Raw genomic sequence first — 15971 nt, forward strand, 5'->3', positions numbered from 1 at the left:
GGGGAAACTGTCGGGACCATAAAAATACTTTGTTGTAATAGTCTCTCACCTTGGTCTCTCTCCTCTCTCTGCACCGCTGCAAAGCCCCGCCCGCCAAGCGTTCTGAAAAGTCTGAGTGAGTCGCCGTTGCCGGCAGTTCTCTCGCGGCCCGGCTGTCAGACGGCTGCGGACCGGGGGTTGGGGACCCCTGATGTAAAGCATTTTGAGCTACATTATTTGTATAAAAATGTGCTATATAAATAACTGTTGTTGTTGTTGTGGTAGTGTAGAGGGAAAATGAGACATTAAAAAAAAAATAGTCCGGTATGGCAATATATTGATACAGAAAGCTTCACTGGTGTTTGTCAAATCTGTAATGCCTTACTTTTGTAAAACCTTTCAGCCAGCTCAATCACGTGAGACTGAAGCATCCTGTGAAATGACAGAAGAATGCAAGCACAGATTAATAAACATGTTCATTATGGTTAAAATTAAAAATCAGAACTAATTGAAAAAAATTATTTGCAAGAGGCATTACCTGTCAGCTTTGTATAGAATCAGTGCTTTAGAGAACTAATGAGATACGTATATTGAGTCAGAGTGTGAAGTCATCTCTTGGTAAACCATCACTAAAAAGGTAGTCCTGTATGGCAATCACTTGTCATTAAACTGATGAATGAAAATTGCAAAGTTTTGTATTGAAAATTCACTATATAGTAGAATGACACACTGCCGCTGCTGTATGGGGTTTTCAAAACATAGTGGAACCATTTGTTCACAATAATGGCAGCAATTTATATTATAGTACATTAACAAAGGTCATGTGAGAAAGAATGCATCAAAGTATTCAAATAGATGAATGTTTGTACCACCTCGACTTGCTGTGGGAAAATCACTTTATTTTATGAGACATATCTTTTTTTTTTTTTTTTTTATACAGTAAAGTGAATATCCATTTGTTGGTGCTTGAATATCAAAGTTAATCAGAATGCACATCACTAGTTTCTTCCTAGGGCACCACTGTGTGTGTCCTGTTTTTCTGCTTTCTGAGGTTTCACGTTTGGGGCTGTTTATGCTATGAAGTGTAACCCACTCTTGTGTTACTCCGTGCTGGTATAATGACCTGTGCTGATGTTCTTTTACTGTCAGTAAGGGTATGTTTCTCCTAAGGCAATTGCACTGCATTTTGTCATCTTCGTTGTCCCTGCCAAATGACATTCCATAACACATGTTAGGTGATAGTTAAACTGTTTAAACAGGATAGGATTTAGAATCAATTGGGAATGCAAACATTTGTCAGGGCTGCCTCTTTTATGTGAACCCTAAATCACTTAAGGTAAGATTATCATCATAATTCTACATCCTTGGGATAAGCATGCAATGCAAATGGTAAAATTAAAAATTAAAACCTCAACAAACTAAACTCTCATAGCAAAGAGCAGACTTTATTTTTGGTCCAATTATGGTGTTTTTATATTGAATATGTTTCATGTTACTTTAGATCTGGTGCAAAAACTAAAACACCCCTACCCAAGCATAATCTGTGTAGAACTGCAAGGGTTGCCAGTAAAATTTTGCAAAACTCTCTAAGTCAGAGTTAACACTAGAATTATCAAAGCCTATGAAAAAACTCGTAAACCCGGCCCACCTTAAATCCCTTTGCACCTCTCCGTTTGCGTCTTTTGTCTTATAAATGTGTCGATAAGAACAGGCAGCAAGCAGCCTGCTATTCCCCCCCCCCCCCCCATTGCCGCAGAAATGGTAAGAAGTTCTCCCAGTTCAAGCCTTGATTATCTGAGAGAGAGCTACCTAGAGTTGTATAAGCTAAATAATTTCATGTGTGTTCCGTGTCTACAACAATCTATGTAAACACATCATTAAAACAGAAACATTTTTCATGTTTTAGTGATAAATGACAAATTGTAGACATGACCTGTATAATGTGTAAAGGCTGAAGTCCAAATATCAAATTAACACATTCACAAAGGGTACAAGGGTAAAACGACAGCTTCCATGGTACGATAAGAACTTCTGACTTATTATCCAGAGGTCACGAGTTCAAAACCAGCTCTCTCGTCGTAAGTTTACTGTTTGAGTAGTGAGCTGCTCTTATTGTTATTATTATACAATAAAAACATACATTTGATTTGTGTCTGTAACAGCCGCTGTAAATTTATAGTACTTGTAAAAGTTAGCTTTTTTTTTTTTTTACTTTTATTCTCTCAGTCACGATCACAATACAACAAGATCTGACGCTTTTAGTTTTTATCTGAAACTGGGAATAACTCTAGATGTGAGTGGTGTTTTGAGACAATGGACCTGGAAATTCTCTGATCTGGAGGGATAAAAGCTGACACACAAATGCTGGTGTATCATGCTTTTCTGGTATGTCATTGTCACTTGAATTTTTTCTATTCAGTTTTATTGAGTGTTCCTGCTCATGCTGAATTAGTATGCACCTTATAGTCCATGATGTCAAAGCCGCACTGACTTAAAACAGAGACATAGGTATACAGTGATGCCCCGCCTATCACGGAAATTACATTCCAGACCCATCAATGATAGATGAAAATCCGGGCTATAGAAAGACAATCTAAATAAACATATATTTTTTTAATAGTTTAACCCTTAAAATACCCCTCCCACACGCTTTAAACACATGTAAACTTATTAAAACACACTTTGTAAACACATATGATATGTGGATGTCGGGCTAAGGATATGAGTAACATCTCTCTATTATAAAACATTTTAACGTCACGCAAGACAAGGCAGTGAAACAGAACAGTGAGAACAACTGCTGTACAGGCTTTTAAATGACTGACGGGCAGAGCGACAAGCAGAAGCAGCACAAAGTCCACTTCTCCTTAGCGTGCATTCAGCTCCCCCCCTTCACAATATGAAGTGGCAGGAGCGTAGCACGCCCCCGGGGAGTGGGGGGTTGGAGCGAAGCGATCGAGACCCAATCATCTCAGACAGACACTTTAACGACACACCCTGCTTACAAACAGTTTAAAACAAGTTCGCTGACATCTAACCTAGCAGTTGTTGCAATGCTTTTGGCAAACAAACTTCAGGTGCACACCAGCTCTTAAAACAATGACGAGCAGAACACGCAGCTTGCCAGCAGCAGCAGCAGAAAAGCAGCAGATGATCTGAGCACCTCTCCTTAGCGTGCGTTCAGCCCTCAACCCCCACCCCCCCCCCTTCAGAACACACAGAGCGACAAGCAGAACAAGCATGTTGGCAGAAGCAGCACAAAGTCCACATCTGCTTAGTGTGCGTTCAGCTTCCCCCCTTCACAGGCTTTTAAGTGATTGACGCAAAGCGCACCAAGCACAGCACACAGCTGGCCAGCGGCAGCAGCAAGACACCAGCTAAACCGATTGCATTTCTTTAGCGTGCGTTCAGACCCCCCCTTCACAACGCGAGCAGTGTTATAAGTGCCGCGAGAAAGAGATTTAACCACACTCGGGGCAGGAAATAAAGGACAAATATTGTTTTTACAAAAGTTTTAAAGTAAAAATGAAAATAATGCATATGTAACAATTCCCATGAAAATAACAATCTCTTTAAATTGTTTATCCGGTAAACCAAACCCGGGGGTGGGCAAGAGAAGCGAGCAGGGGGCAGAGCCTCCTAGTAAAAATAATAGTATTAATAAATCCGCGATGTAGCGGGGGTGCAACTTCTGAACCGCAATATAGTGGGGGATCACTATATATGATATTTGGAATAATTCATTTTATGACCTGTATAGTATATTTCGGAAAACATTGTGGCATTGATGCAACATTATTCATATTATTCATATGCATTTGCATGCCTTCTTACGGTTGTAATCAGTGACCGCTTTTTTTTTTTCTCCAATCTTGCCCAATCTCCACATTTTGGTGTCATGGTGGTGTTTCTTTTGTACTCCAGGACATGCAGAGGAAAGAATAGTTCAGAGAGATCAGTTCCGCGCTATATACAATCATCAAATTCAAATGTTAACAGTTCCCACACCCCCAAGGACTGTCCTTCCTACATTTACGACATGTGTACCTGTTGCAGTTTACACACTTCTCTCTATACTGTGGTTCCTATTACATTGAAGGGGCACCTGACACTGACTGAGTTTTCTTTCCTGGGGGAAGCGACGGTCTTGGAACAGCCCTTAACCTTAATCTGAGCCTAACTAACAGCGCCAGCATAAATTTACACCCGATCTGACGCTGTTCGTTTTCAAATAATATTGCATTAGTGTTTCAGTGTTTTCTGATTGGTACTATTCAGGTCATAAAATGGCTCACCAGGCCTGTCAGATTTAACAGGCCATATCATTCCACCTTAATGTCAAAGTTTATCTTAATTTGAGTTTTGCAGGATTCCAGGATATACCAATAGTCTGTCTTTACATTCAGAGTTTATTTAGTTCTCTGCTCAGATAAAGCAGGCACCCTTTACCCCTCCTCCCCCCTTAACCCCCAAAATCCTCAAGTGGAGGATACTGGAGTCAACCCAGATATATAGATAGACCAGAAGAGCTTGACTGCTTTCTTCCAGTCTGCAGTACAGTAATCCCTCCTCCATCGCGGGGGTTGCGTTCCAGAGCCACCCGCGAAATAAGAAAATCCGCAAAGTAGAAACCATATGTTTATATGGTTATTTTTATATTGTCATGCTTGGGTCACAGATTTGCGCAGAAACACAGGAGGTTGTAGAGAGACAGGAATGTTATTCAAACACTGCAAACAAACATTTGTCTCTTTTTCAAAAGTTTAAACTGTGCTGAATGACAAGACAGAGATGACAGTTCTGTCTCACAATTAAAAGAATGCAAACATATCTTCCTCTTCAAAGGAAATAGAGAGGAAAGCAAACAAATCAATAGGGCTGTTTGGCTTTTAAGTATGCGAAGCACCGCTGGTACAAAGCTGTTGAAGGCGGCAGCTCACACCCCCTCCGTCAGGAGCAGGGGGAGAGAGAGAGAGAGATAGAGAGAGACAGATAAAAAAATCAATACGTGCCCTTTGTGCTTTTAAGTATGCGAAGCACCGTGCAGCATGTCGCTTCACGAAGCAGCTACACACAGAAGGTAGCAACGTGAAGATAATCTTTCAGCATTTTTAGACAAGCGTCCGTATCGTCTAGCTGTTGGAACAGCCCCCCTGCTCACACCCCCTACGTCAGGATCAGAGAAAGTCAGCGCATGAGAGAGAGAGAGAAAGTAAGTTGGGTAGCTTCTCAGCCATCTGCCAATAGCGTCCCTTGTATGAAATCAACTGGGCAAACCAACTGAGGAAGCATGTACCAGAAATTAAAAGACCCATTGTCCTCAGAAATCCGCGAACCAGCAAAAAATCTGCGATATATATTTAAATATGCTTACATATAAAATCCGCGATGGAGTGAAGCCGCGAAAGGCGAAGCGCGATATAGCGAGGGATCACTGTATTCCACAGCCATTATTTCAAGGCCATTTTGTCTGTTAAGCAATGGCTTTCTTATGCCGTTCTCCCTGTCAAACCTGCAGCAATAAAGTCTTAACTTCATAGTAGAAACTGTTATTTGCTTTTTTAGACTACTGTTAAGCTGTGCCTGAAGCTGTTGTGTTATGAGTCACCCATCATGTCTCACAAACTTCTGATTAGGTTTTGACGTAGGTTTGCCAGATCTCTTCCTATCAGAGTTTCTTCCAGTTTCCAATTGCCTTAGGATTCTGTAGGACAGCATACTCACGAACACTTGATTTTTAAAAAAAATTTTTTGCAGTTTCTCTGAATCAAAGGTCTACACTTCTAAGGGTAATAATGCTCTGTCTCATTTCAGTTAATTGCTGTTTTCTTGCCATTATCACTGGAATTTACAACTTTCTTGAGTTTAGACGGTATAGTAACACGGTCTGGTCCAACTCTGCTTTAAGACAGACAGAGGGCTTTTAAGTAATCAACAGACATTGGGACACCTGTGTAAACTGTTTGCTTCAAATTGCAAGGCTTAATTTACTTTAATTGCTGCAGAAAATCTGTAGGTTGTAAACTATTAGTTGTTCTCTGAAGAAGACCCATTTGTAATATTTAGAAATTTCATTTTTTTCACTTTTTGCTAACCTAAACTTTAAATTTAAACATCTGGCAGTTTACTGTTTAACTTTTCACCATTTTAGGTCATTCATTGCATTTTAACTGATTTAATTTGAAGAAAAACTGGGGTGTTCTAATCTTTTGACCATTAGTGTATATTTTAAAGCTGTCTGTCATAAACAGTAAAGCACTTAAATGGCCATTAAAAGTATTTTTATTACATTACTCCAACCTTATTAAGCGATTTGCTATGTATTTTTGATAGCTATTGCAGTATTCCTTCTTTTAATGTGGTCACCCTGATCATTATCTCAGAAAACACACTAAGCTAGTAATTTGTTTGCTCTTCCTAGGCTAAGGTTACAGCTGGACAAACTAACCTACTTAAGCAACAAGAAGAGCTGGAAAGAAAGGCAGCAGAGTTAGACCGCAAAGAAAGGGAGTTGCAAGCAAAGGAAGTTCCTATTTCATCATCCTCATGTAAGTACATTTTTTTGTTTTAAACAGTGGCACCATTTTTTTTTTTTAATTCTTAAACAGGTTATTTGCACATTCACAATTCACACTTACATAAAAGTTATTTTTGTGTGTGTGTGTGTGTGTGTGTGTGTGTGTGTGTGTTATTTTCCTCTCTAATTCACCAATTAATTCATGTAACTGGATCATCCGGCAAACATACTTAATGAATAACAGTATGTCTTGTCTTTTTTAGAACTCAGTACAATGATTGTTGTTATATAATTTCAAAATGTTGTAGCATCAAAAGTATAGCACAAGTGAGTGGGACCAACCAACAAGGTTAATAAAAAGGAGTATAATGAAGTCAAGGAATACACTACCTAGTTTTAACACTCTTTTCTAAATAGCATTCCCACCACTTTATACATCATGAAATGTGCTCCAGTTTCCTTACACAGTCCAATCACATGCAGTTTAAGTGGACTGGCATTTCTAAAGTGGCCTGTGTGTTTGTCCTTATATTGATTGACGCTCCATTCATGGATTGTTACTGCTTTGCATCCAGTGTTTTCCGTGACAGACTGCAGCTGCCCTGTGACCTTGTACTGGATATGTGAGTTTGGAAGATGGATGGATGAATGAATGCCTGTCTGTTTGGTTCCTGTGAACTGAGGACATACTACAGTATGTACCTGCTCAATATTTTCTCTCATTGAAGCACACACATGCATTGTCAATCTAGCAGCAGTAGGCAATCTTTTTTACATAAAGAAATAATCTTTAATAAAGTGAAATAACAAATACAATCATACCTGTGCCTTTTTCAGTTATTACTGTCTAGTTGTCTACAGAACAGACACAGCCATTCACATATGTGCATCAACATTCAATAATACTGATGCTACAAAAAGTGAGTAATATCGCTGACAAGTTGCATTATCCTGGGGATCAGTCACCCACAGTAAAAGATGGCATTTCAAAATGCAAATGACCAACTTCAGAGCCAGCTGAAGGGGACCCATTGAACAAGGCAAATCTGCCAAACCTACAAAAGAATTCCTACTTGTGCCGCAACATCAAGGGATCATTTTAATGATAGTGAGCTACTGAAAGGATGATGCAAAGAGCGAGGAACCATTGGCACTTGGTACCCGCCACCATTGCACCAATGGAAGCACTGCAAATATACCTCTGCTCTTCATGTTCAAACTTTGTGCACAATGTGCTGATCAGGCTGCTTCTTCTCAGCCACAGCTACAGCACACTTTCATTGTCTGATGGGAAGCTTAGTCCCCTTGTCTCTAAAACAGCCATCACCTCAGCTCTACTATTATGCTTACCTCCAGCTGACACTATTTTGTAATTGCTGTCAATTATTCATTTCCCTGTCTGCTTCTTTCCTTCTATATACATTTTACTTCCCTTCAGTTATAATTATGAACATATATAAAAAGTCAGCAAGATGAATTATACATTTTCTCACTGCTAAACTCATAGTGGAAGTCTTAAGTCTCTTGCTGAAATAAAAAAGGAGGATCCAGTTTTGCTATATTGTTACTTTAACTTATGTTGCATTCACATAGGACAGTATTTGCTTGGTAAGATTGTCAATAGCTGTCATTTGGAGTTTCTTCCATTGTTTGCATGTATTTCTCAATGATTTGTATTAAATGTGATAAAGGTGTCATGAGGAATAGAAGTATAAGGGTGATATTGGGGGGCAGTGTGCCAGTCAGAGGGACCAATTTACGATTAAATAAAGAAAAGACCCTAAGTGGGAAGGAAGTGGTTACAAAATGGAAAGAGCAAATAAAAAACAAAGCTGATAGGACAAGTTCAGAATTTTTTTAGAGCCACTGTTTAAGAAGAAACTGTACAACCCTTATGATTCAGTATGGGTTTATTGGGAAACACTGTAGTTTTACTAACGAACTGAGCATGTAAACCGAGGCACTGGCTTGCCATGATTGTACTTCATATGGTCTGCAAACTTGGATGGAAGGCTGACTTTTGTGTACAAATCCTGGAACATTACAACAATCTAGATGAGAACAGGCCATTCAGCCCAATAAAACCCGTCGTTACTATCCACTTAATTATTCTAAAATAACATCAAGTCTACTTTCAAAAGTCCTACAGTCTACCACAGTACTTGGTAGCTTATTCCATGTGTCTGTGCTTCTCTGTGTGAAGAAAAACTTCCTAATGTTTGTGCAAAATTTACCCTTAACAAGTTTCTACCTGTGTCCCTGTGTTCTTGATGAACTCAATTTAAAATAACAATCTCAATTCATCATACTAATTCCCTTCATAATTTAACACTTCAATCATGTCTCCTCTTAATCTTATTTTGTGTAAATTGGAAAGGCTCAGTTCTTTTTATCTTTCTTAATAATACATCTCCTGTAGCCCTGGAATTGGCCTAGTTGCTCTTCTCTGGACTTTTTCTACCGCTGCTATGTCTTTTTTGTAACCTGGAGATTAAACTACACACAGAACTCCAGATTAGACCTCACCATAAAGCTTGAGCATAACCTCCTTGGACTTGTATTCTGCACATCATGCTATATACAGTTGTGCTTGAAAGTTTGTGAACCCTTTAGAATTTTCTATATTTCTGCATAAATAGATAAAGAGAAACCAGTTAAACAAATGAGACAAAAATATTATACTTGGTCATTTATTTATTGAGGAAAACGATTGAATATTACATATTTGTGAGTGGCAAAAGTATGTGAACCTCTAGGATTAGCAGTTAGTTTGAAGGTGAAATTAGAGTCCGGTGTTTTCAATCAATGGGATGACAATCAGGCCTGAGTAGGCACCCTGTGTTATTTAGAGATAAGGGATCTATTATAGTCTGCTCTTCACAACACATGTTTGTAGAAGTGTATCATGGCACGAACAAAGGAGATTTCTGAGACCTCAGAAAAAGAGTTGTTGATGCTCATCAGGCTGGAAAAGGTTACAAAACCATCTCTAAAGAGTTTGGACTCCACCAATCCACAGTCAGACAGATTGTGTACAAATTGATTACATCTTGCCTGAAGAAGGGGCCTGAGTTGCCTCGAAAGCTTGCATATGTAATCTTTCTAGTTAGCCAATAAAAGGTGTCATTTTGCTTGGCTTTTCTCTACATTCATAATGGCTAACACGGTACAGCACCCTAGTACTACAAATGGAGGAAATTCAAGACCATTGTTACCCTCCCCAGGAGTGGTCGACCAACAAAGATCACTCCAAGAGCAAGGCGTGTAATAGTCGGCGAGGTCGCAAAGGACCCCAGGGTAACTTCTAAGCAACTGAAGGCCTCTCTCACATTGGCTAATGTTCATGTTCATGAGTCCACCATCAGGAGAACACTGAACAACAATGGTGTGCATGACAGGGTTGCAAGGAGAAAGCCACTGCTCTCCAAAAAAAACATTGCTGCTCGTCTGCAGTTTGCTAAAGATCACGTGGACAAACCAGAAGGCTATTGGAAGAATGTTTTATGGACGGATGAGACCAAAATAGAACTTTTTGGTTTAAATGAAAAGCGTTATGTTTAGAGAAAGGAAAACACTGCATTCCAGCATAAGAACCTTATCCCATCTGTGAAACATGGTGGTGGTAGTATCATGGTTTGAGCCTGTTTTGCTGCATCTGGGCCAGGACGGCTTGCCTTCATTGATGGAACAATGAATTCTGAATTATATCGGAGAATTCTAAAGGAAAATGTCAGGACATCTGTCCATGAGCTGAATCTCAAGAGAAGGCGGGTCATGCAGCAAGACAACAACCCTAAGCACACAAGTCGTTCTACCAAAGAATGGTTATAGAAGAATAAAGTTAATGTTTTGGAATGGCCAAGTTAAAGTCCTGACCTTAATCCAATCGAAATGTTGTGGAAGGACCTGAAGCGAGCAGTTAATGTAAGGAAACCCACCAACATCCCAGAGTTGAAGCTGTTCTGTACGGAGGAATAGGCTAAAATTCCTCCAAGCCGGTGTGCAGGACTGATCAACAGTTACTGGAAAGTTTTAGTTGCAGTTATTGCTGCAAAGGGGGGTCACACCAGATACTGAAAGCAAAGGTTCACATACTTTTGCCACTCACAAATATGTAATATTTGATCATTTTCCTTAATAAATAAATGAAAGTATAATATTTTTGTCTCATTTGTTTAACTGGTTTCTGTTTATCTACTTTTAGGACTTGAGTGAAAATCTGATGATATTTTAGGTCATATTTATGCAGATACATAGAAAATTCTAAAGGATTCACAAACTTTCAAGCACAACTGTAACCTAACATTCTGTTTGCCTTCTTAATGGTTTCTGAACACTGTCTGGCAGTTGATACTGTTGTGTCCACTACAACTCCTAAATCCTATTCATAAGTTGTACTTTTGATTTTCAGACCTCCCATTGTGTATTCAAATATAACATTTTTACTACCTATGTGTAATATTTTACATTTACTGACATTAAAGTTCATCTGCCACAAATCTGCCGAAGCCTGTATGCTGTCCAAGTCCCTCTCGTAACGATTCAACGGATTCTAGATTATCTGCCAATCCACCTAGTTTGGTATCATCTGCAAACTTAACCAGCTTGTTACTATATTCCTATCTAAATCATGTATATATTTAAAGTAGTAGCGGTCATAGAACTGACTCCTGATGGACTCTACTCTTAACATCAGCTATTTGGTATTATATGCAAACTTAACCAGCTTGTTACTATATTCCTATCTAAATCATGTATATACAGTTAGGTCCATAAATATTTGGACAGAGACAACTTTTTTCTAATTTGGTTCTGTACATTACCACAATGAATTTTAAATGAAACAACTCAGATACAGTTGAAGTGCAGACTTTCAGCTTTAATTCAGTGGGGTGAACAAAACGATTGCATAAAAATGTGAGGCAACTAAAGCATTTTTTTTAACACAACCCCTTCATTTCAGGGGCGCAAAAGTAATTGGACAAATTAAATAACTGGAAATAAAATGTTCATTTCTAATACTTGGTTGAAAACCCTTTGCTGGCAATGACAGCCTGAAGTCTTGAACTCATGGACATCACCAGCTGCTGGGTTTCCTCCTTTTTAATGCTCTGCCAGGCCTTTACTGCAGCAGCTTTCAGTTGCTGTTTGTTTTGGGCCTTTCTGTCCGAAGTTTAGTCTTCAACAAGTGAAATGCTTAAGATCAGGTGACTAACTTGGCCATTCAAGAATTTTCCACTTCTTTGCTTTAATAAACTCCTGGGTTGCTTTGGCTGTATGTTTTAGGTCATTGTCCATCTGTATCATGAAACTCTGCCCAATCAATTTGACTGCATTTAGCTGGATTTGAGCAGACAGTATGTCTCTGAACACCTCAGAATTCATTCGGCTGCTTCTGTCCTGTGTCACATCATCAATAAACACTAGTGTCCCAGTGCCACTGGCAGCCATGCACGCCCAAGCCATCACACTGCCTCCACTGTGTTTTACAGATGATGTGGTATGCTTTGGATAATGAGCTGTTCCACGCCTTCTCCATACTTTTTTCTTGCCATCATTCTGGTAGAGGTTGATCTTGGTTTCATCTGTCCAAAGAATGTTTTTCCAGAACTGTGCTGGCTTTTTTAGCTGTTCTTTAGCAAAGTCCAATCTAGCCTTTCTATTCTTGAGGCTTATGAGTGGCTTACATCTTGCAGTGCACCCTCTGTATTTACTTTCATGCAGTCTTCTCTTTATGGTAGACTTGGATATCGATACGCCTACCCCCTGGAGAGTGTTGTTCACTTGGTTGGCTGTTGTGATGGGGTTTCTCTTCACCATGGAAATGATTCTGCGATCATCCACCACTGTTGTCTTCCGTGGACGTCCAGGTTTTTTTGCGTTGCTGAGTTCACCAGTGCTTGCTTTCTTTCTCAGGATGTACCAAACTGTAGATTTTGCCACTCGTAATATTGTAGCAATTTCTCGGATGGGTTTTTTCTGTTTTCGCAGTTTAAGGATGGCTTCTTTCACCTGCATGGAGAGCTCCTTTGACCGCATGTTGTCTGTTCACAGCAAAATCTTCCACATGCAAGCACCACACCTCCAATCAACTCCAGGTCTTTTATCTGCTTGTTTGATAATGACATAACGACGGACTTGCCCACACCTGCCCATGAAATAGCCTTTGAGTCAATTGTCCAGTTACTTTTGAGCCCCTGAAATGAAGGGATTGTGTTTAAAAAAATGCTTTAGTTGCCTCACATTTTTATGCAATCGTTTTGTTCACCCCACTGAATTAAAGCTGAAAGTCTGCACTTCAACTGCATCTGAGTTGTTGCATTTAAAATTCATTGTGGTAATGTACAGAACCAAAATTAGAAAAAAGTTGTCTCTGTCCAAATATTTATGAACCTAACTGTATTTAAAATAGTAGCGGTCATAGAACTGACTCCTGAGGGTCACTACTCTTAACATCAGCCAGTAAAGGTCACTGAGAAAATGAAAGCAGGGCGTATTAAATAGATAGAAATACTCCTGTAATCGGCGACTTGCACTTTAATCACAAGTGCCTAAGCTGCTCAGTTAGACTTTACTGCAGAAGCTGTTTGTCTACAGACAGAGAGGGTGATGTGCCAGCGCAAGAGTTTTACTCTTGGCAAAAAGTCAAGCCAAAAAGGTTTTAAAACTAGTCTACCATCTATTGTAATGGGAAATTTTTTGATGACTGTCAAATAAGATGGATGAACTGTCTGTGCTTCTAGCTGGCCATGGAGTTTACAAGTACTGTGGTATTTTGTGTTTTACGGAGAGGTGGGTTAAACCTGGTATTCCTGACACTGTTTTAATGCTGGAAGGATTTAATCTTATTCAAGCAGATGGAGACCCAGTGCGAAAAAACGACAGGAGAGGGACTGGTCATCTATGTGAATGAGGAATGGTGTAAATTGGAGCATATTACAGTTAAAATTAAAGTTTGTAATTCAGACACTTACATTCTGGCTGTCATATTCCATCCAAGTTATTTGCCCAGAGAGATAAATTACATCATCCTTATTAATGTTTATATTCCTCCCTCCGCAAATGTGGACCTAGCAATGGAAATCATTAATTCTGTCACCAACACTTTCATGAAGAGTCACTCCATCCCTGCAGTTATAATATGTTGTGTCTTCAACCATGTGACTTTTGAAGAAATGGTGACAAACTTCTATCAGTTTGTGACCAGTTCCATTCGAAGAAATAACAAGCTAGACCTGCGGTATTCAAATGTTAAAGATGCCTTTAGGTCTAATCTACTGGCTCATTTAGGCAAATTTGAGCACAACCGGATTCATTTTATTCCCAGCTACAAGCCTGTTATTAGAAGACAACTTGTCAACTACCAGAATAATGAGGAAGTGGAGCCTGGAGGCTGAAAAGGTTCCAAATGACTGCTTCCAAATAACAGACTGGGAAATGATGTGTGAGTCACATGGGGATGATATTGACGGACTCTTGTCACTGCATCACAGAATGTGTTAACTTCTGTGTCGATACAGTAGTACTCACAAAGACTAGAGTGTTGCTTTCCAAACAACAAGCCCTGGGTGAAAAAAAAAAGACTGGCCTGGAAATCCAGTGAAGAGGCTCTGAATAACATACAGTGTGTGCTAAAGAAAAAGCTGAGTGAAGGAAAGGTTGCTTACAAAGCTAAAATAGAAAACCGTCTCACTCAGGATAACATGAAAGGATGTCTGGAACAGACTAGCCATAATTACTAGCCTCAACCAATCCAGGGCTCAGGTGCTGGAAGGGGATATGGATAAAGTTAACACCCTGAACCTATTTTTTAATAGATCTTCCCACCTACTGCCACCTTCTTCCAATGACTAGTCTCCCCACACCATCCCAACTACATCAACAACTCCCATGACATCAACTGGAATGGGTAGTGACAAGTCCACCTCTGACCATCAGTGTGAACTGACCATAACTGAAGACCAAGTAAGGAGACAACTGAGGAAGCCACACACAGGAAAAGCTGCGAGACCAGATGGAGTCAGTCCTCAAGTTTTTTTTAGGCCAGAGCTGATCAACTTTGTTGTGTCTACTGTCGCGTTGTCAGTTTGTCCCAAAGGCTTCAGAAAGTTCCACTGCTGTGTACAACATCCTTCATTGTTCCTGTTCCAAAGAAGGCAGGTGCCTCCTAATGACAACAGACCAGTGGCACATACATCTCACATCATGAAGACCTTTGAGAGACTCGTTAGAACATTAAAACAATCTAGACGACAACAGGCCATTCAGCCCAACAAAGCTCACCAGTCATATCAACTTAATTCTTCTAAAAAAACATCAAGTCTAGTTTTGAAACTTCCTAAAGTCTTATCGTACACCACGTTACTAGGTAGCTTATTCCAAGTGTCAAAACTTCCTAATGTTTGTGCAAAATTTACCCTTAACAAGTTTCCAACTGTGTCTTGTGTTTTTGATGAGCTCATTTTAAAATAACATCTTGATCCACTGTACTAATTCATTTCATAATTTTACACACTTCAAGCGTGTCACCTCTTAATCTTCTTTTCCTTAAACTGAAAAAGCTCAGCTTTTTTAATCTTTCTTCATAATTAATCTCCTTTATCCCTGGAATCAGCCTAGTCACTCTTCTCTGGACCTTTTCTAATGCTGCTATGTCCTGTGTGTGCGTAGTGACTTCCTAAAAATATGCGTCAAGGGTTTACATATGTACTCGCTAGCCTGCTTAAGACCTTGAGGGTAAATATTATCTGGTCCTGGTGATTTGTTTGATTTCGCAAACTATTTAATCTGAGCAGTACTTTTCCCTCTACAATTTTCAAACCCCTCAGTAACTCTTTAGCAGAATAATACAAGTTTAGAGCATCTGCTATTTCACTGTCTGTATCTTTTAATTCCCCTTTACTATTTCTGATGCACTTCACCTCCTCCTCGACTGTTCTTTTATTACTAAAATACTGAAAGAACCCCTTAGGGTCATCTTTAGCCTTCTGCTATATTCCACTCCAACTGTCCGTTAGCTTCTCTAATATCCTTCTTAATGGTTGCCCTCATGTTCTCATACGCCATTCAATTCACTTTGGAGTTATTAGTCTTATATGCCTTATAAAGTTGTTTTTCCTTTCCAACTTCTTTTTTAACTCTTTATTAACCCACTCTGGAGCTTTTTTAAAATTCCTATTAGATCCAAATTTAGGTATGTACCTGTCCTGCAATACATGCAAAACGAATTTAGACCTGTTCCACTGCTCCTCGACTGTCACTGCACTTAAAAGCTTATCCCAGTTTATCCTTCTTAGATTTTACCTCATCTACTCAAAATTTTCCCTACCAATGTCAAATTTAACAATTTTAGTCTTTGCATCCGCGTTCTTACAAAACACTGAAAACTGTATTATATTATGGTCACTTGACCATAGTGGTTCAATCACCTATATACCCTCAATTCTGTTTGATTATTACAAAATGCTAAATCCAG

General features: G+C 39.3%; 1 protein-coding gene across 1 annotated transcript in view; it reads left to right on the forward strand.

Moving 5' to 3' along the window:
• The window catches only part of LOC114667253 (secretory carrier-associated membrane protein 2-like), a 105192-nt gene that overhangs the window by 49854 nt on the left and 39367 nt on the right, over positions 1–15971 (forward strand). Inside the window, exon 4 of the mRNA XM_028822490.2 lies at positions 6401–6527. Coding sequence (XP_028678323.1) covers positions 6401–6527 — 127 coding nt within the window. The remainder of the gene's footprint in view (positions 1–6400; positions 6528–15971) is intronic.

The sequence above is a fragment of the Erpetoichthys calabaricus genome, chromosome 17 (assembly GCF_900747795.2).
Source record: "Erpetoichthys calabaricus chromosome 17, fErpCal1.3, whole genome shotgun sequence".
Classification (NCBI taxonomy): Eukaryota; Metazoa; Chordata; class Cladistia; order Polypteriformes; family Polypteridae; genus Erpetoichthys; species Erpetoichthys calabaricus.